At 30.2% G+C, this 20,720-nt stretch overlaps 1 protein-coding gene across 1 annotated transcript in view; it reads left to right on the top strand.

The window, feature by feature from the left end:
- MS3_00010433 (uncharacterized protein) overlaps positions 1-20,720 on the top strand; it is a gene marked incomplete at its 5' end in the record, with an annotated part of 46,430 nt that overhangs the window by 10,548 nt on the left and 15,162 nt on the right. Inside the window, 5 exons of the mRNA XM_035731763.2 lie at positions 7,963-8,055; positions 9,353-9,409; positions 12,467-12,845; positions 14,330-14,523; positions 19,149-19,412. Of these exons, the coding sequence (XP_035589729.1) occupies positions 7,963-8,055; positions 9,353-9,409; positions 12,467-12,845; positions 14,330-14,523; positions 19,149-19,412 (987 nt within the window). The remainder of the gene's footprint in view (positions 1-7,962; positions 8,056-9,352; positions 9,410-12,466; positions 12,846-14,329; positions 14,524-19,148; positions 19,413-20,720) is intronic.

The following is a 20,720-nucleotide window of genomic DNA, read 5'->3' as shown; positions in this document are numbered from 1 at the left end:
TTCCTAAACCAACCATTATATGTCATTACAAGAGATACAATGATTTTAAGTGGTGAAATCTGATTTGTTTGACACCTATGAGTAATTTTACAGCTGAAATAATCTATTTGTTTTAAAGATATGTAAACAAAACTTAAGAAGGGATTTCATTTAATTGTTGAAAGCGTCAGTACATGAACTAGAAATTGTCAAGTATGAAATATTTTTTAAAACAAATTATTATTTCAAGATCTCTGTGAGATACAGTGTACAAATTGTCATGGAAATTGAAAAAGAAAACTACTTCAGTACTAATCATTTAATGATAACAACCAATGATAAACTAACTGAACTGGAATGACTGATATTTTGTGAAAACTTTCAATTATTAGTAAATATACTTATGTTCCGTAGGGTCATATCTGTCATTGTTCTTACAAAGTGCTCATTAGACTAATGTAAAGATCTTAAAAGAAGATTTTCTAGGAAATCTTAAGTTTGATTATATATTAGTTTTCAGTTGAAATTTTTATCAAATGACAGGCTTTTTTATCAAGTATTAGTAGTAGTAGTGTGGTGTGTGCTACTTATATTGAGATAAGTAGTATATGGTGTTTCTCGTGAAGAGAAGGTCTGGCAGCAAAGAGGCAAAAGGATCGAACAGTATAGACTGGAAACAGGATGCAATTTGTATGAAAATGCAAGAACAATGTAGTCTAAGTTTTTTTGAGACAATTGGTGGACATTTTGCAAATGAAGCATTTACTTTATGATTGTTAGATTTTATTAACAAGTCCTGTAATTTTATGTTAAATACATTTGATTGTTATATGGTGGTTGGAAGTAGTCGACAGGAAACCCTGGACCCGGGTTTCGTGGTACTTGGCACTCGTCAGCAAAGTGTACCTGTAATCTTGAGGGAACTGGTGCTCCCTGGCGGATTCGGTCCCGTGTCATCTAGCTTCACAGTCATAGACGTTACCACTGAGCTATCCCTACTCGTGTTCTGTTCACTACAGCAGTAGTGATAGTTTGACTATACATTGTTATACTTTTATAGAATAATACTCATGAGAACTATTGTTATCATCTATCTTTAACTCAGTTGTCTATTGTTTTTGATAAGTTGTCATTAGAGTTATAACATAAACTAAAAGAAATACATTGAGATTGACAATTTTTGTAAAATTCTATATGATACATTTCTAAACCATTGAAAATTTTGTTTAATTTATTTATCATTATTCATTTAAATTGCCCTAATTGTCAATATTTTACAAGGATATTGACATAAAGAAAAGAAAACTACTATTAGTATCATTAAATGATCACTTGGGAATTCATAGTCGCCTTCAATTCAATAATTAAATGTATATTTTATAAAATACAGATAAAAGAATCATTTTACAAAATGAATTTCATTTTAGGCATATGTCTATTACATTTCAAAAAGTAAAACAAAACAAAAAAAGAGAAAGAAAAATATAAAGGATAAGAAGAGTATTCAAATGACATTTTCTACAACGACAACAACAACAACGACAAAATCAACAAGTCTTTTAATGGATATTCTTTTTTATTCTTTTTTAAAGGTTTACTTTTATCCTCTGTTCCCAATTAATAATAATGTTTTATTTATAATTTAGTTGAATAATACATATATAAAAGGCGTCGAATAAGTTTTTTTGATTTTGTTCATTTACGTAGACTGAAGTTTAAATGAAATAAATCTATCAGTTAATGAACTTAAAAAGAAGTAATTTTGCTTCTGGCTATCAGTGGAATCTCGGATACGCGTCCTATTCATTTTTTTGCTCATAATACTTGTGAATTCATGCAATATTGAGGCAACACACACAGTATGCACATATGCCAATAAGAGATTAATCAATTGCAGTTCAAAATAACAATGGGAAGGTGCAAATAAAACAACATCAATTGAATTTAAACTTTACCCCATTGCACAAGCAAGCAGCTATCAGGACTCAGTAACTAAGTGGATTGCGTGATGGCGTTTTAAGCGATCGGTACTGTGTTCGAATCCCAGAGTGACTATCAACTGTGAGATGTAGATTCATCCGAATGACGAGTCCCAAACAGGACGAAACGCGCACACTGGATTCCAGGACCAGACATTTTCCATCTTTGCTTAAAATTCAGAATAGTTATAATACATTTGGAATGATTTCAGGGCATTTTTTTGATAGAAGTTGGCATTCAAATCCAATAAAACTGTTACGAACAGGGTTTAGATGTTTTTGCAATCATTTGTATACTATTTAGAGAGTAAATAGTTTACTGTGAATGTTAAAAAGTCTTAGGAAAAATTCAGATATTATTGATTTATTCAAAATAACATAAAAACGCCTCACAATTTCGAAATGTAATTTAAATTTGTGCGCAAGTCTTTTTTGTACGATGACTATTTCATTTACAGTAAATTCACATTGAAAGCAATAAACAGATTAGAGAACCATAAGTTCTACAGAAACAGCAAATTAAAACATTAAATATACTGACAGAAATGTTTGGCTGCACTCCTATGTAAATACGTTTTAGTTAGAAATATTGCAAAACTTTTAACAAGTAATGAAAGTTTATACACTGTGGATTATTTAATGAACTGTAGATCAGATTTTATTCTAAACAATATTAGAACTGAAGTTTGTTTCTGAGTGTTTTGACCTTGGTTATTATTGATATTCTTGACGTCTCAGTGTAGGAATATGACCTTTTTAAACTAACACCTTGATCTTATTTGTATCTACGAGGTGATTGTATGCTGAATTCTTGTTAATGGTATATAATAGGACGCATAGTTCTTTTAACTTGGGACTCGTTAACTAGATATATCGTGTTCATGTCCCATGTGGGGATTGCTATTGTGTCATGATACCCAACAAATTGTTCTATGTATAACGAAGCATAGTTTCACTGTGTACATTAGTATTTCTATGAAAAACATCTGGCTCATGAGTGTCGAATGAAACAAAACGAGCGTTATGGATTTTAATTCAAGGGTCTATTTAAAACATAATAAATAGTAAATACTTATATTATTAAATTAGAGAGCAAGTACTTGGTTTTACTATGTTATAAGTGAATTTATAGAAGTAAAACACATAGCCTCGAAGTCCAACTTGTAAATAAGTAAATCTTGTTATATTTATTGTTATTTAGTATGAACATAGTGAGTTGAATAGAAAATATATTTAATGATTATTTGATGTCGAGTGATGGGCACTAATCTGTTTATCGAACCTTACCAATCATTGTTTATAAAGAAACTAGGCACATCATAGATACCTTTAACTGAGAAAATAATAGCGATAATAATATCGATACCACAATAACCATGAAACTAATTAATTTGAACACTTGTACTGTCATTTAGTTATAACCCATAAACAATAAATTTTTATGTCAAAATATCAATAATAATATTGACAGCTGTGAGAATTATTCTGACCTTAAAATGTACACATCAAGTAAATTTCAAGTATTTCAATAATAGATAACAAGATACAAATTAAAAAAAAGCCAAACCAAGTTCTTAAACGTACTCTATGCTTCAACAACAAGAATATGCATAATGACAATTATAAGAATCATCTATACATTGTGTTATTGATTCATGTGAAATGCATTTTTCAATAATTGTCTATGTGTTTTTATATAGAGGTCAACTATTATCATTATGATTTCATATTTTGTTAAGTGCATCTTGATAAATTTTTTTCCATAAATCAGTTCTCAAAGTTGCAGTTGATCAAGTTTAAAACTGTTATATATATAAATACATATCGATTTCTTTATATCCTTACAATTAACATTTTAACAGGCTACTCATTTTACAGGTTACACATTCAGCTGTTTTATAATCATATTTAATGAGTAAATTATAAGTAATCGTACGACATGATTCAAATTTATGTAGTAAGGACAGAAGGCCTACGGCCTATGCTATTCCTTTTCTAGTATGCTTCTGTGAGTGTCCAGTCTTCTCTTGAAAGAGACAATTGAAGGTGCGGACACCACAACTTCAGGCAGCAGGTTCCAAGTACTGATGACTCAGTGTGAAAACCTGTATGCCGCGGGTATTTTGTTCATTCTTGGCTTTTCTACTCGCATGCTATGTCCTCTGAAATGTCTCGATCTAGTGGGAAGAAAATGAGAGGATAAGTTAGGTCCGAAATCATTTCTCAATATTCTGTACACCAAAATTAGATCTCCCCTTAGTCTGCGATAGGACAGAGTAAAGAGGTTCAACTTTTCAAGCCGCTCTTTGTATGACATGTTTACTTTGATGTACATTTTATGTTGAGATCAAGTCAATCTTTATAATGAAACAAAATATGACTAATTTCAAAGTATTATGAGATTATATGTGTTTAATCATTTGATATGATAATAAATCCTGAGCTTATAGTATTGCGTATTACAATATCAATCTGTATATAAGACACTGTCATGAAAGTTTCTCTAGTAAAAACAAATCTCCACAGTCTGTATTATCATCAGATCAATTTATACAATATTCAACTTATAATCCAACGATTTTCAAGTAGATGAAAAAATGAATATGATGAGAATAAAGTTGAAATTAGTCATTTAATATACTGAAATCTTAAGCATTACAGTTAATGTTGTTGTCAACCTTTCCATTTGTCATATCTTTTACCTTTGATCCTGATGTTCTGTTAAACTTTTACATATATAGATCTATCTCATAATCTCCAGGGTTTTCTATTTCACATTATTTCCTGATCGATAAATAATGTCATTGAACTTCGAATTGATACTTCAATACAAAACAATTCTACATCTTCTCGACTAAGTTCATGTTATTTATATAGTGTTTTTCATTATTATTATTGTTATGACATTCAATGAACATTTAATATCATATTTGAACAGGATAGACATTTTGAACCATTTAAGAGAAATTTATCTCACTGATTGAAATCATGAGTCAATTGAAGTTAGACCACCATGGAAAATCTGGAAGCACTGGACAGCCGTTTCGTCCTAGTATGGGACTCCTCAGAAGTGCGCATCCATGATACCGCACCCTGCGAGATTCGGACTCACGATCTATCAGTCTCGCGCAGGGCGCTTAACCAACTAGACCACTGATTTCAATCAGTGAAATTTCTAAAATCTCCACAAAACCCCTTCAGAAATTTATCTAATAAAAAAATCTATCCAATTTATTTGATTTTTTTGTTTTCAATTTAAAAGGGATTCATATCACTATGATTATCAATCTTGTAATAAAATCAAGTTTCTATGTCATATTTTTTTGTTACACAGTAACTATATACTCTGCTTCAATGTGGTAAACTCGGAAAGGGCCAAAAAAGAATTGTAAAGTCATCTTTATGCAAGAACATTAATATTTACATTTCAGAACTAAGCTAAATAGAAAAATGTATAAATTTTGAGTAAAAGAATAAAACGTACATTTAAAATCAATTAACTGATTAGTTTCAATGTAAATTACTTTTTATTACCAATGAATATTCCTATGAAAGAAAACACAAAGATGGTAGTTGGATCGAATGCTTGCATTCACATTTTTTTCATTACCTTTAGTTCATGAGATGGATTCATTTATATGTTAGTTATTAAGAGGTTATTTTAAATAATGATTATACATAAGTCAAAATAGAGAATTTGATATCATGTTAGGTAGTTCGGTAGGAAGTAAGATTGATTACAACGGTTAGTAATTACCAATTGAACATACTTTTTTCTTGAGTTCTGCACTAGCTGATTTTATAACCTTAAGTCAAAATGTTTTTTTGTGAATAATTATTAAAAACTAATGGTCCAGTCAATAATGTATATGTATTAGATTAAGAGAAATAATGGTAAGACTATAATTTATGAGCGACGCTAGACTGACCTTGAGAGTGTCTACCTGATAACTAGGACCGCGTGAGGGCAATAAATTAGTGTGAGGAATTCGAATTATGGTTTACAGTTGATGGTTAAGGTTAGGAATTAGATTTACGGTTTTCGTCATGAACTAACATCAACTATAATGCCGAAACTTTATTTAACCAAATGGACGAGTAAATTTCGAGCCAAAATCCAATACCTGTTATCTAATACCTAATTGGTTCGTCCATAAATTATAATCTCGCCGAAATAATTTACTTAGATATACGATCTATGTACTAGATACGGTTAAATATCTGACTGTTAAATCATGAGAATATAACATTTAAATACTCTGAGAAATATATATTTTGTTAAATCCAATCCTAATAATCAGAATAATCCACAACTTGATATAATCTATTTTAAATAAGGCAGCATAATAAACTTCATAGGTTTCATGTGTCTAATATTTCTAAAAGATACCTTAACTTTCAAAGTCTTGATAATTTTTTTCTTTTGTCTTTGATATGTGAAATTTCAAACTTTCATCTCAACTGTTGTTTGATAAGTTTATGATGAAGAACAAAGTTGCCTTAGTATTTTTATAATTAAATATACAATCAATTTGATTTGATTTCATTATCACCTGGTATTAGTTTATGAGTGAATTTCATTTATCTGAAATAATTTCCCAGTACTATTCAAACATATCATAATCTTAAACATAAGATAAGAAACTCTAACATATAATGGGAAATGGATAAGAAGTGGAGTGATAATCCACAGGTTCAATTGGAGAATACTAATATAGTGACCGTGAACACAAGCTGGGGCAATCGAATGTATTTGAACACAAAATTACAGAACAAAATGTCAGTCAATCGTTTTAGACTTTACTGTTTTTTCGTTTCCAGATCATTCGTTTTTTGTTCTCGTTCTCTTTTCTTTGATCTTCTTAACCTTATGCCTCCAAACATTTCACTTTCGATTGATGATACATAATACTTATATGAATCGACATCAATAACACACACCACAACAGTGCGCATCCACGATCTTGCCCAAAGGATTCAACTCCGGGTTCGAGTCCCAGAGTGACCATCACCTGTGAGATGCAGGTACATCCAAGTGAAGAGTCTCAAATAGGACGAAACGTGCATCCTGGATTCCACTGCTAGCCATTATCCGTCTTTGCTTAATAAACTTAAACTTAAATTGACTTTTCTTTATATCATTTATATCAGTAACTCCTTGCATGTTATATTTGTTTAAACTCATTTTAAATCTACAAGATACCAGAAAAAAAATCAGTTGAAAATCAACTAGCTACTTTCCCCCCCCCGCAAAAAACTTTTCTTTTTTCAGTAGATTTTTTGAATATTTTGGATATTTTATTTATTTATTCTTTTTGTTGATTTTGCACAGTAATCTACATTTACCTTCTCTATTTAATTATCATTCTAAAAAAATATTCGATATGAACTAAGTTTTAACTCATTTTTGTTGTTGTTTTGTTAATGCACAGTAGGAGGTCTACTATTCACCTTAATCACTTTACAACTTATTTGCTATTAGACGTAGCAATAAAATTAAGTTGTGTATTTTACTTCATGAGAAAGGCAATGAAAAGGCGTAATCACTAGATATTCTTCTATCCCATTTATTTTTTTACAAAATAAACCGTTTACTGTAAGATAGATAGATAGATATATAAGATTTCATTAGACTCTTATTTCATGTTTCCTACACAATTCATCTTCCTTTATTATATTTTCTCAGTTTTCTTTTCTTTTTTTTTAAGGTCAGAACCAAAATGAATAAATTTAAATAAACGTAATTATCTCAAATTGTTTGCTCAGTGAAATTATTTTCTTTTTCATTTTTGCTTAAAAAAAAATAGTCATTCTTCTTTAGTAACTTTGGGGTTAAAGGTTATATTAATCAATATAAAGTTTGTTTTCTAAATCTAAACTAGATGAGCAAACACTTTGGCACACCTTAAGGTCAGTTAAGATTAATGAATCATATTGTTTTTATTCATTTTCTTATGGTTTTATCTTCTTTCTTTTTTTTACTTTTGTTTCGACGAAAAATCAGATCGAAGAGATTGTGAATAACTTAATGAAATTTCCAGTTCAACTTCGTGATAAATGCAGTCAATTGTCTCCTGGATTTTTGTACTATGATGAAGTAAGCTTATATAATGCATGTAATAAAATGCAGTTTTTGTAGACGTTTTAAAATATGAATTTGTATATTATCAGATAGTACTTTATGGTTAAATTGAACTTAATGGTGAGCAATATTATCTTCAAAGGTGAACCCTTTCTCAAAAAGACAAATGAGTAGTCAGCTGATTTCGTTTTATTATGTATGAATTCAGTATTCAAGTAAAATGACCGTAAATGTGAATATTATCGAAGTCAGTAATTTAATGACAGAATAACTATTTGAGCGGTGATTGCTGTGCAGGATTCATGAAAGATGACTGTTAAAATTTGTTCTTAAATTAATTGATTTTTAAAACAGTAGTTATAGATCATAGTCAATTGTTTTTAACTTTATAGATTCGAGGTTAATAGATGGATAAATTGTTTAAACTTGGTGACTTTCATTATCAACTTAACTCTTGATTGATGCTTATTGTTTAAATAATGCCAACAAACTTAAAGATACAATATTCGAGAAGCTCAGCTTGTAGATTAAGTTGAAACTGAACTTTGAAAATGTGAATATCAACTTAACGTGTTGAATAGCAACTAGCTTAAATTGATTTACAAAACAAAAACCATGTAAATTAATCATTAAAAAAACGATCAAAATCTCTCTAGTGTTTAAGTGATAAACTAGCCTCTGCACCATCGATTTATTACTTTAGTTTCAATGATTTCAAATATTTAGATGTAAATAGTGTGAGCATTTAGTAAACTAAAACAAAGTTTGAGGAAGATGAAGGACGTATTAGGTAACAATTGATGACGATTATTCAGTCTACAAAAGCTAACATCAAATGAAGAATATTTTGAAATTAGGAAATTCAGAAAAGGATTTTAGTCCTACAAGTTACTTTTGTATTAATCACGTGGTAACAATAAAGCGAATAAAAGCAAATCTTGACTAATGACATTCATTCATCTAAAAAGTGTATCAGGTAACAGCGACGTCATTTAATGTTGGTCAGTATATACTAAGGAGAGTGTAGATTTTTAATTGTAAACGATTGAATTCCAACATAAATGTCTGACTAAATGATATCAGCAACAACTTTTTCTTGTACCTAGTCATAGACAGAAACGATTAAAATATGTCATTCTACAACTCAGAAAATATTAAATACTTCCCCATTTTAAGGATAAGGGTTCAGGAATGATGGGCTAATTCAAATCAAGCTGTATGTATTTCTTTTTATTAAAGTTATCTAAAATATGTAAGTATTACTTTTGCAAGTTGTCAAATAGAAACCCATTTTGTCATTTATTTTTGATAGTGTGAACAAGCTTGCGATTCAGATCGCTTTTATAGTGACTGCATAAAGATGTGCGAGGTATGTTTCTTTAATTATAATGTAATATACATGTTTGCATTATGCTATTTTTTAAAATTGTGCTTTATTTTCTTCATTTCTTTGAGTATCATTTCCAACTATATTCACTAAACATCTGTAACTTATGATTTCTTCACTATTCAATTCGTCAATAGAATATTCCATTCAGAAAGTTTTTTCATCAATGAGTGAATGCTGATAAATTTTTTGTTTTTCCCATATTCTATTTAAAACTAGCTTACTTCACTTACAATTACAAAGAGAACAGTTAATTTTGTTAATTACTGTAATTATCATTTACACTCACATATCTCCTCTTTCCTTTTATGAAGAATAATGTATATATATACAAAGTGACTCTGAAGTCGTTATCACATTTTATACTACTTACCACGATAGTTTTGCGATTAGCAAAGTCGTGAAAATGTTTTGATACAAATTGTAACCTCAGTTGTACCAGTATGCTCTGAGGTCAGTTGTATGTATAGAAAATCATCTGACTTTTTTGATTACTTATGAACTGGTAGCATCTTAAAATTTATGTAAAGATTTCATTCTAATCGAGTAACTTCATCACAACAAGCATCAACTTGTTATAAATTAGACTAAATAAGTTACTAAGGAATTACCACTGTTAAAACAAAGAATACTAATACTGGAATGCTCAGTACACAACTATTAAAACGTTGATTTTACTAAACTCCTTATAATCATGGTAAGTGTTAACAGATAAATGTAAAATTATATTCAACACAAGATTCATTACAAACGATACTTTGTGAAACCTTATATTGATTATGTAACACCTAGTAAACTATCAATGACCAGAGCTCTAATATGAACAGATGACCTAATAACTTTCCCTTCACAAACGTTCAAGCTTACTAAAGAAAATCTCTATCTAAAAATGTGTATCTTCAAGTTTCATCTGACGTTTCTGTGCTGTTATGTAAAGCATAAGATTTTTACTGCCATATTTCGTTACAAATGTAACCATTATCGGTAGACAAAATTCAATATTAAGCTCATTGTCATACTTTTCTTATTGTCTTTCAAAAACTACTTGACAAATTCTACAATGAGATGACAATAGATATAAATCTTTATATGTTCATTCTGAACAATCACTTCACTTTGTCAATGTGAATTTCGATATGATTGTAATAACTGAAAAGGCTGATTTTAAACTTATACCACAGATTTACAAAGAATAAATCTAGGTTGATAAAACTGGAGCTTACACTGTTTTTTTCTTTTTTTCGATTGTGTAAATGTCAGAAACAGTCAAATTGACGAGTTTTTGTCCAGTAAACTGTTCATGAAAACTGTGGATTGGTGTGGATTTTGTGTAATATTACACCTAACATTACATGCTTTTGTGGAAGTAATAATATTATTCGAATATTTAAAATCCAGCCAATTCAATGAATGAGTTATACTTATATCCATGTGGTTATTGTTAAGTTTGAACGTATGAATTATCTAAACTTACGATGGAACATTTGCTATCAAGTATCCAATGGTTCTTAGATTTGAATTATGATGAATAACAAATTTGTCATAAGTAATATCGAAAGTATTATTTTTTACAAACTACACACGATATTCAATACTATTTACAAAATAGAAGATTGAAAATATTAGAAAAACCAAACAAACATAAACAACATGAAACAAACTTGCAAAACTGTCAGAGTGTAGTATCGCAGATACTAAATAACCAATCTCACATTATGTTCTTTCGTTTTTTTAATACTAAAATAACATTTTCTAGGTAAATTTACATGAAGCAGTTTTAGTCAAATAAATTTCCAAATGAATAATTAGATAATGAATAGATAGGTAGAGAAGGGTATCTACCTCAGACATTGGATGAATATTTGCGTATCTGTACATGGATCGATGGAAGTTAGACATTAACACCGTTGGATACCGGCTCAGTGGTCTAGAGGTTAGGCGTTCGCGAGCAAGATCGCGGATGCGCAATGGTGAGGAGTCGCATATTTTAGGACAAAACGACCGTTCACTGCTCCCAGGTTTTTAATGGCGGTCTAACATCAATCGATTCATGATCTCAATAAAATAATAATAACCTAATCACATAGTCATAGGGAGAAAATGTAATCTGATAAGTTCATAATACCATAAATATCTTAATTATGAACATAAAATGAACAAAAGTATAAGATAGTACTTATTTGTAACTTATTATTAAAACTTTACAAGATAAGGACCATTAATTATAGTGAACAATATAAAGAACTATGTAGTACAGTGTGAGAAAGTTAACTTAAACAGTTTTTTTGTCGTTGTGTATATATTCATTAGATCTGATATTAGAAGGGTGAGTTGTAATGTCAAATATAAGTGGTTTAGTGTGTTTTTTAGTTACTTTCACGATAATATGAATAAAATTCATTTTCTATCCAAATGTGTCAAATAATTTCAGAAGTAGATTTAACCTTATTGAATATGGACTCAATTTCATTTTGCTCACTTTCTGATCGGAATACTGAAAATGAGCATAGATGTTGAAGCACTTATGTAGTTATTTGTGTGATACTAATGTGGTGTGTACTACTGATTCCGACAGATATAAGTAGTATCATAAATCGAAAGAGAAATGTCTGGAGGCAGAAGATTAAAAAGTTCAAAGGAAAGAGAACGAGAACAAAGAATGATTGATGTGGAAACGAAAGAACAATGAATTCCGAAACGATTGACTGATATTTGCAAAAGGAATAGTGAGATTTGAGACGGTTGATTAACATTTCGCAAATGAAGTATTTATCGTATAATTTTCAGATTTTACTAAGATGTTCTGTTATTTGTGTTCAAATGCATTCGATTGTCTCCACTTGTGTTCTCGTTCGCTACACTAATCATTATCTTATTACACAGTGAATACATGCCATCTAGTGCTAACACAAAGGTTGCAAATGCTAATTATTCCAATGACTAATTTAAAACGATGAACATAAGTAGACGGTTTCATAAACTGTGTAATTTAATAATCAGTTCAATACACTTAGATTAAATGATTTCTTTATTGTTTAGTCTGGTGATTCACCTAGTGGATGGTCATGTCTTACTGGTTGCCGATCCTTAGACGCAGCATTGAAGAGACGCTCTGGTGATTGCCCCGAACAGATTGGCCTTGCAATTCACCGCATACCAAATTTAGTATCTGTCAAAAATGATGTTCAGAATTATCCATCACATGAGTCTTCCGAATCTTCACAGTTTAATTTGGACAAACCCATCTCTTTACCTGAGAGCGACAACGGATTAAAAACCAATATGCTGGAGAATTCTTGGTTTACACATCATAGCAGTGCAATTAATGAAATAACCAGCTGCACAGTTGATGCTGAATGTCCACAAAAGCAAGATAAATGCTGTCAATCACAATGCAAACAAGCCTTATTTAATAAAGGTAATTTCATATAGAAGGTTAAAATAATAACATGAAAATAATTTAAAAGCCGTTGTAATTAAATTTTATCCTTAAGAGTTTGAATCTTCGTGTTTCCAGATTCCACTGCTATATCAAAAGTTGCTAAAACAAATGTCACTGCATATGTTTTCATTTTCAAATTGAATCACAACCTTAGTAATGAAATCGATGAGAAATATCTTCCAGAACAGTTAATCTTATCACACGTTTACATTTTTCAAATCTAGGAAAAGATAACCGTCTAAAACTGAGTGGAAAAATAAAGATTAATAATAAAAGGGGTTAAACTTTATCTAAGAAAGGCACCCCATTTTCCTTACTAGAAATAATGAGGTAATAGAAAAGATTTGTAGCTCTTAAAGATTATTTTGATGGAGTTTTGTTCTCTTATCTGGATTGTTTGGTTGTGGAGCTTTCATTGTTCTTCTGAACGACATCGTCCGCTTCACTTCTACCTGAAGTTTGTGCTGACAATGTCGTTCAGAAGAACTATGAAAGCTCACAGAACAAAACTTCATCAGGAATAATGAGAACTATAATATGGAGGCCATAAGGTCTCGTGCATGTTTCAATATAACTCAAAACAATGGATTGCTTTCAAAATGTTTGTTGAAGTAATTGTCATGAAATTTTACTATTGTACGCCCATAATAATATTTAAACAAAGAATATTCTCCCTTTTGTTTGACAGTTATGATATTTTGCCACTTAACTATGAGAGAGTTGACAGATTTATTCTAAAATAAATTAATATTACCTTAAGATTATATCTGAAATTCTATCTAAACGCAGTATTAGAAACAGAAATAAGTCTAATTAAAACCAACTAACCTATATTCGCTTTTATAATATAGACAACTCATTGGTCTAGAAGTGACTACATGAACGTAATAGAACAGAGTTTGTATTTGTTTGACCTGGACTGTGATTGAATTCAATCAATAATTATTTAGATGAGAGTAATTTGCAAAATCAGCGTTGGCATTATGACGTTTATCGTCTAAAAACGATCTGTATAACGTTTATGCATTAAATCCAAATCGGTATAAATACAAGTGAGCATAGAATTTAGATAGATGAATGATAACAGTTGATATAGGGACACTTCGATTAGGCACAATCGTAGAAAAATGAAAAATGAAACTTGAATATTTTTCTGTTTTATATTTTAAGGATTAGTCGGATGACTGAAGCTGATGAGCGTAACTTTCTCATCATGTTTCCCACCTTAACAAAGCTACACATTTTTAAGAGATTCATAAAAATTTTATTCAGCTCAGTTTAAAACAAACGACATTTAACATAACCAACATCAATACTTGTAAATACGTTAGTCTAAAAGGGAACCAGGAATCTCGATGATACTTCGTATTTAGTGACTAAAAAATCTTGAAAGTTTTGGTACATCACAGTTGTAATTTGAGTACATCACTTATTTTCTGTTTTATGCTTGAATTTGACAGCAATCTTGCCCCCGATTCCAACAGTACGTATTTTGGAAGAAAAACATCCGCCATCGTTTCTTGTTTCTTGGAATAATAACGAAATAGAAGTCAGTAATCTCAGCTTACCAACCGTGTACGTACTACAAGTCAAATCCTATTTTGGCCCAGAATATGATAACCGTATGTCAAGTCCCTGGAAAACATTAGTTGTAGTGAGTGAATGTATTTTTTAAAATTGAATGCTTTTGAAACGTGTTAGCGGTTAAATTCACTCATATCATATGATTACAGAGTTAACTTGACCTATCTTCATGATAGTTGCCTCATAATTATAGGAACAAGTACTTACAACTTTAGGCATTCTATGACAGGTAGACTAACGACTAAACATCCATTTTCCTTTAAAACCAAGTTTCTAATTATTGTCGATAAAGCTTAAGTCTTAGACGTTTGAAAATATTTAGCAAGAGATTTTTAACATTATTTCACATCATATAGTACCTTTAATTAAATATTCTTAAATAATAACAATTGTAGTTGAATTCATGAGTCAATTAAAGCTAGACCATTATAGAAAACCTGGAAACACTGGACGGCCGTTTCGTCCTAGTATGGGATTCCTCAATAGTGCGCATCTACGAACTCGCTCATGGGATTTGAACCCAGAACGTTCCGTCTCGTAATTGAGCGCTTAACCTCTATACCACTGAGCCGTCCGTCATCCAACGGCATTGATGTTTAACTTCGAACGATCTATGATCATTTGTTTAGTAATAGATAAAGACATTAATAACTCACAATATATTTAAGTAAATAAAAATACTTGATACACTTAATGATTTCATCAGTTTAAACATAACGACTAAAATGCTGAAGTTCTGAAGTACTTTTTTTCAAGTTGTAAACAGTCCATTTCAACATCTGGATTTAATACATAGTTTTCTCTAGTCAGTAGTAAATTTTTGTAATGATAATCCAAAACAAAATAAAATCCATATCATAAGTTGTTTACGAACCTACTATCGTAAACAAAAACCCCTAACAGTTCTGTATATTGGATTTGACTAGAATTGATTTCCTTTTGTAACGTTTTGTTTCCTTTTTAATCATACTGGTTTGTGAAATCAGTTTATATTAAAACTCTAGTAAAATTATTTATGAGAATATTTTTCTATGAAATCAACTGTTCTACTTATATGCAAATGTTTCTGTCAATGATTTTAGTGAATTTACATTTTTTTTGGCATTTCATTGATTTGCATATAACTTTACGGATGGTTTCAGAATTTTATTTGTTTTGATAGTGATGACGATGATTAACGATGTAAAATAAGGAAGACAATCTAATGAAATAGAGAAGAAACAAATAACCATTTAAAACAATAGGTATTCAGTTGAATGAAAGTTATTTAATTGGAAAGATTTAGAAAGTGAAACGTAAATGAGCATTTACAATTTTATTACTACGTAAACTATAGTTTTGCTGGTATCCTATTGTTTATGCAGCAAGCTATCCTATCATATTTCTTAACATTTGAACAATCAAAAATCATATTTAAGTAAAGAACTGTATAAATTTACATAAAAGCATAAGTCTGATAAGTGGTCAATAGAATCTTCTCATGTTTGTTACCTATGTTGATGTGAATATGATTAAAATTGATTGATTAGCGAACCTATCAAAAACTTGGAACAACAATTTTTTTAGTTGATAAATTTGAAAGAGAACAATTCATTAAAATACTTCTTGACGCTTTATTTTTTATTACGATCATCTGTTTAACAGAGTAGTGTTGTTTGAAAATAAGTCACGTTATCCTAAATTTCTTGTTGTGATGCCTCGAGGAATCCACAACAAGTTCTTTAGAAGCCATAAAACGTCTGAAAGCATCACATTTAATCAGCAGATGCCACGAAAACTTCTAGAAAATTTTACTTAAATTGACATTTATACACGTTGAATTAAGAGACCTCACCGTTGTTGCTACCTTGACGTGGTGGTCGGGTCTGCCTATCGTGAACCAATCGAGCTATACTGGTTAAAACAATTGTCACGTTGAAAAGCGGTAAGTTTAAAAGCAGCAAACCTAAAGTCCGTAGGCGAAGTCGTACTCCTGACTGTACAGAGGTGTAACGGCAGTAAGGTGTATCCTTCAGACAACCAGCATAAGAGCGGTGCTGCCCTCCTAAAAGGAGGGGTGGAGTTAGAAAAAGTCGACCCTAAAAATGCACATCTCGCCTTATCCCACGAATTTCCATCTCCATCAGTAAGCTTCCAATTAGTACGAAGCTAACACGAAAATTACTCACAAAACGTTTGTGCATGACCAACCTCAAACAGTTGTCCCTTGGGCACTGCGGCCACGCTGTCAATTTACTAAAACCACCCCTAACCCATTTTCCTTTTCATGTACCTCCAGAAAAACCCTTCCACATTGTAGGCAACCGGGAAGTAAAAACCACCCTCCTATCTCGAACAGCACTAATCAAGATCACTATATTCATAAACAGTCTCCCAACTCACAAGAATTAGGATAAATTTTACGTAGATTTTTTATCAATAGATTTGCAAACAAAAAAATATTAGCAATAATAAACAGTATCATCTCCTATCATTTATATATTTTGCCAAGATACAAAAATATTTAATTAGAATAAATAATAAGATCAATTTATAGGTAATAAATCACAATTGATAATTTTATATGAAAACAGCGAAGAAAAGCAACTTTTCGATTCATTACGTTTCATTATATTTAAAGCAGCAATCATTGTCAATGTACTTGAGATGTACAATATTATCTTTTTTTTCTCTTCTTTCCTTTTTTTTCTTTGCATTAAAATTGTTTTCCCGTATACAATAAAAATTTATCATCAGTGTCAGATTGTTTGAAATGTCATTTGTATCTAATCTACCTTGATCTTTTTCACCTTTTCTTAAAAGTTATCTATTTCATGATCTTAACTTTTGTTTGTTTGTTTGTTTTATTCAACTGTCAAACTTGTTTTGATGTAAAACTGTTTTTTTTCGAAAAAAAATTAGTAGAAATAAACATCCATAATGACTTATGATGCAAAAAACAATAGTTTTTTATTTTTATCTTCGAACATGTTTTCTTATGAAATTATTCCCTCCCCCCCCTCCACACCTACCCCATTTTCGTTTGATATATGTCAAATGATTGTGATATCTTGAAATAAATGTATTAGTTTATTTCAAAGTAAATCAGTGGATTGGTAATTAATTGTATAGAGGAGAAAATATATGTTACAGTTCTTCCCAATGTGATCTATATGAACACTGCCTTTTTTTCATCTTAACCAGGATCTTGTAAGATAAGCCAAGAATTTATTACTGTTGAAAGATTTGATTCAATAAATATATTCCCTACATGAGTTACGAGTGTAAACATGTGATATTATATATATATATACTAAGTAGGTTGGTTTTCGGGCTATAAAGAATACCATAGTTAAGAAGTTTAATAAAAGTTTTGTTTTAACATCCTTGCTAAGAATCAACGTCATGATTGACTAATTAATTCTCACATATGCTCACATAGCAATCTTGAAGAATACCAATTACCTTGAAACACGATTGTCAGATGTATTATGATACCGTCTGGGAAACTGCTTGTGATCTTTTAATTAATGACCAACGTTTAAATTTTATTATATATTCATAAACTCCTGGAGAAAAACGTGTTTGTTATTAAATATACGATCACACTAAAGGACTATAATGTAATATGGTATCATGATACTTTCATAATATTTTATATTTCTAATAGTTCTTCGCTACTAACTTTAGTTTATTTTAATGAACCATAAAAAGTAGTCCATATTTAGGGACTGATTAAGTTAAACCATCATGATGGTCATGAAATTAAAATTCGTCAGACAACTTACCAGTATTTATGAAAGACATAATTTTTAACAATGTGATTTAATTCCCTTGGTATTGTTTACTTGAATCTTCCCATGGATGTTTAGGACTGCAATTGATCTGTCTCTTATTATCATATGTACATCCTATGCGTCTTACCTCGATATTGTCTTAGTTCACAAACAGCTAAGTGAATAACGTGAAGACATTTGAAGTGAATATTACTGATTTCGAGTTTCAGAGTGAACATCAACTCTGATATGCAAGTACATCCAGATGACAAATCACCAAATAGGATGAAACGCGCATCTTGGATTCCATTGCTAACCACTATCTATTTTTGTATATAATGTAATTTAATCCTGATAATTGCTATAGATATTTTTTTGCATTTTTTTTCAAGGCTACTAATAAAGAATAGCGCTTCAGAATTATCAACACTAAAATTTTCAAGTATTCATTAGTCTACGTTTTTTTGTTGTTGTTGAGGAAATAAGCCTTTTTTCTATGTGTAAAAGATTGTGATTTGAACAAAGCAGTCTCTAAATTTACCTATTTTTTTCATCCTAGAAATAATTAGTTAGCCAATTATTTAAGCTATTAGATTATTTAATAAACGGTTGCTTACCTACAAAAGTAATTAAATTCATGAAAAATGCAATTAGAGGAATAAACTCCATTCTAAATATTATGAGCTTTGAAATTTTTACTTGGTTTGTTCGTTATTGATACACTGGAAGTATTCCTTAATAAATGAATCCAATTTAATGAAAACCTGATGAAAATTGTGGTGCGATAAAGAGTTTGGTAAGCCAACATAAATGAAAAGTAGTATCACCGTTTATGGCAAATATTTCCTTATATTTCATGAATCTTTGAATAATGCTTGAATGCGTAGGATTTTGATAATAAGTTTAGTATCATTATAATGTAAACATTTCTTTGTGTTAGTCTACATTAAAAGGTGCCCAACTAAGTGATCCTGCTGTTGGTTGGTGGTACCAGTTTCAAGTGGCAGCAGTAAATCAGTGGGGTTCTCTTGGTTTTGACACTCCATCTCCACCTGTACAATTAACAACTCTTCAACCTAGCCCTCCATCACCTCCAAGAGACTTGGCCGACGAATTGTTAACACTACAAGCTAATGGAAAAATAAGAGTTCAGATTCAGTGGAACAGTCCAGCAACTACCGTATTACCAGTTACTGAGTATAGGGTAAGTGCTTTTACTGAATCATTCAACACAATTAAGTTTTAAAGTTATGTTACTAAACAACAAATAACAGAAATAATTAATCAACAATTGTTGACAGATTAGTTTTATGATTAAAATATATGGTAACAGAGTTTACTGAGGCTAATATTTTGAGCGATTAACATTACCAATATTGTCAGTTTGGTGGTTTGGAGAGGTTATTGGATATAATTGAGAGTATAAACTAGCCTAAGTCAAATAACTATTCAAGACCTAGAAGTGCTGGAAAGCTGTTCAGGAGCTCAACATTAGGACGTAAAAACTGTCTAGAGCTCTTAGGTTTATGCTCTTAATAACCATTATTAATGTTGTTTGAATTAACTAATCCCTAAACATTATAAAATACTGAGTCATATATTCACCAAAATTTACCTGAGTAATTTCATAGGGTTTCATGATTTTCATTTTTAGACATTAAGATTAATAAAAGAAACTTAATTTTCCACAATCTGTTCCAGAAACTGCATTTGAAATTTTTGAAAATGAGAAAGCTTCAAATAATATAATCGTTCCGTTATTATCTAAAGTTTGTATCAAGCACATTATTGTTTAAAAAAAGGTAATAGTAATTCATAAGAGAGTTCACAATATCCATTAGCTTTCAATTTTTCCTTAGCAAAATAAAACTATAGTTTTATCATATTTAAGCTTATTCTTTACCGTTATCATACTTTAAATATGACTCTTATATTCTATTTCTAAATCTTCCAAAAATCAATATTTACATTTTACAACAGTCCACATAATGTAAACTTTGAGTAAACCGATTATTCAAGAAGATTCTTTCATAGAAATGTTCATGATAACTTGTTTTTTCTAACATGAATAAATTTGCTTGCAAATTGTTATGATTTAAGAATATTACTGTTTTGTCAATCATAAGAGATAATGTTTTTCTTAAAATTCCTTCCAAACATTACATCAATCCTACGTTTAATTCATGACAAATGGATACAAGTAATGTAGTTCTATGGATTATCCATTTATTGTTATTTTATATTTGATCATACAACAAACTATTCATTTATCTCAATGAAATATTTTGGTGGTATCAATTTCAAGTGGCAGCAGTAAATCAATGAGGTTCTCTTGGTTTTGACACTCCATCTACACCTGTACAATTAACAACTCTTCAGCCTAGCCCTCCATCATTCATGAAGTTATTGTTGTTTTATTTTGAATATACAAGATTATTTAACTTTAAAGTATTTCTGATATGAAATTTTACGTCATATAGAAATAGATTTCAATATAATTTATTTATATATA

The sequence above is a fragment of the Schistosoma haematobium genome, chromosome ZW (genome assembly GCF_000699445.3).
Source record: "Schistosoma haematobium chromosome ZW, whole genome shotgun sequence".
NCBI lineage: Eukaryota > Metazoa > Platyhelminthes > Trematoda > Strigeidida > Schistosomatidae > Schistosoma > Schistosoma haematobium.
The sequence above is the reverse complement of the archived record's forward strand: the minus strand, read 5'-3'. Positions and strand labels throughout refer to the sequence as shown.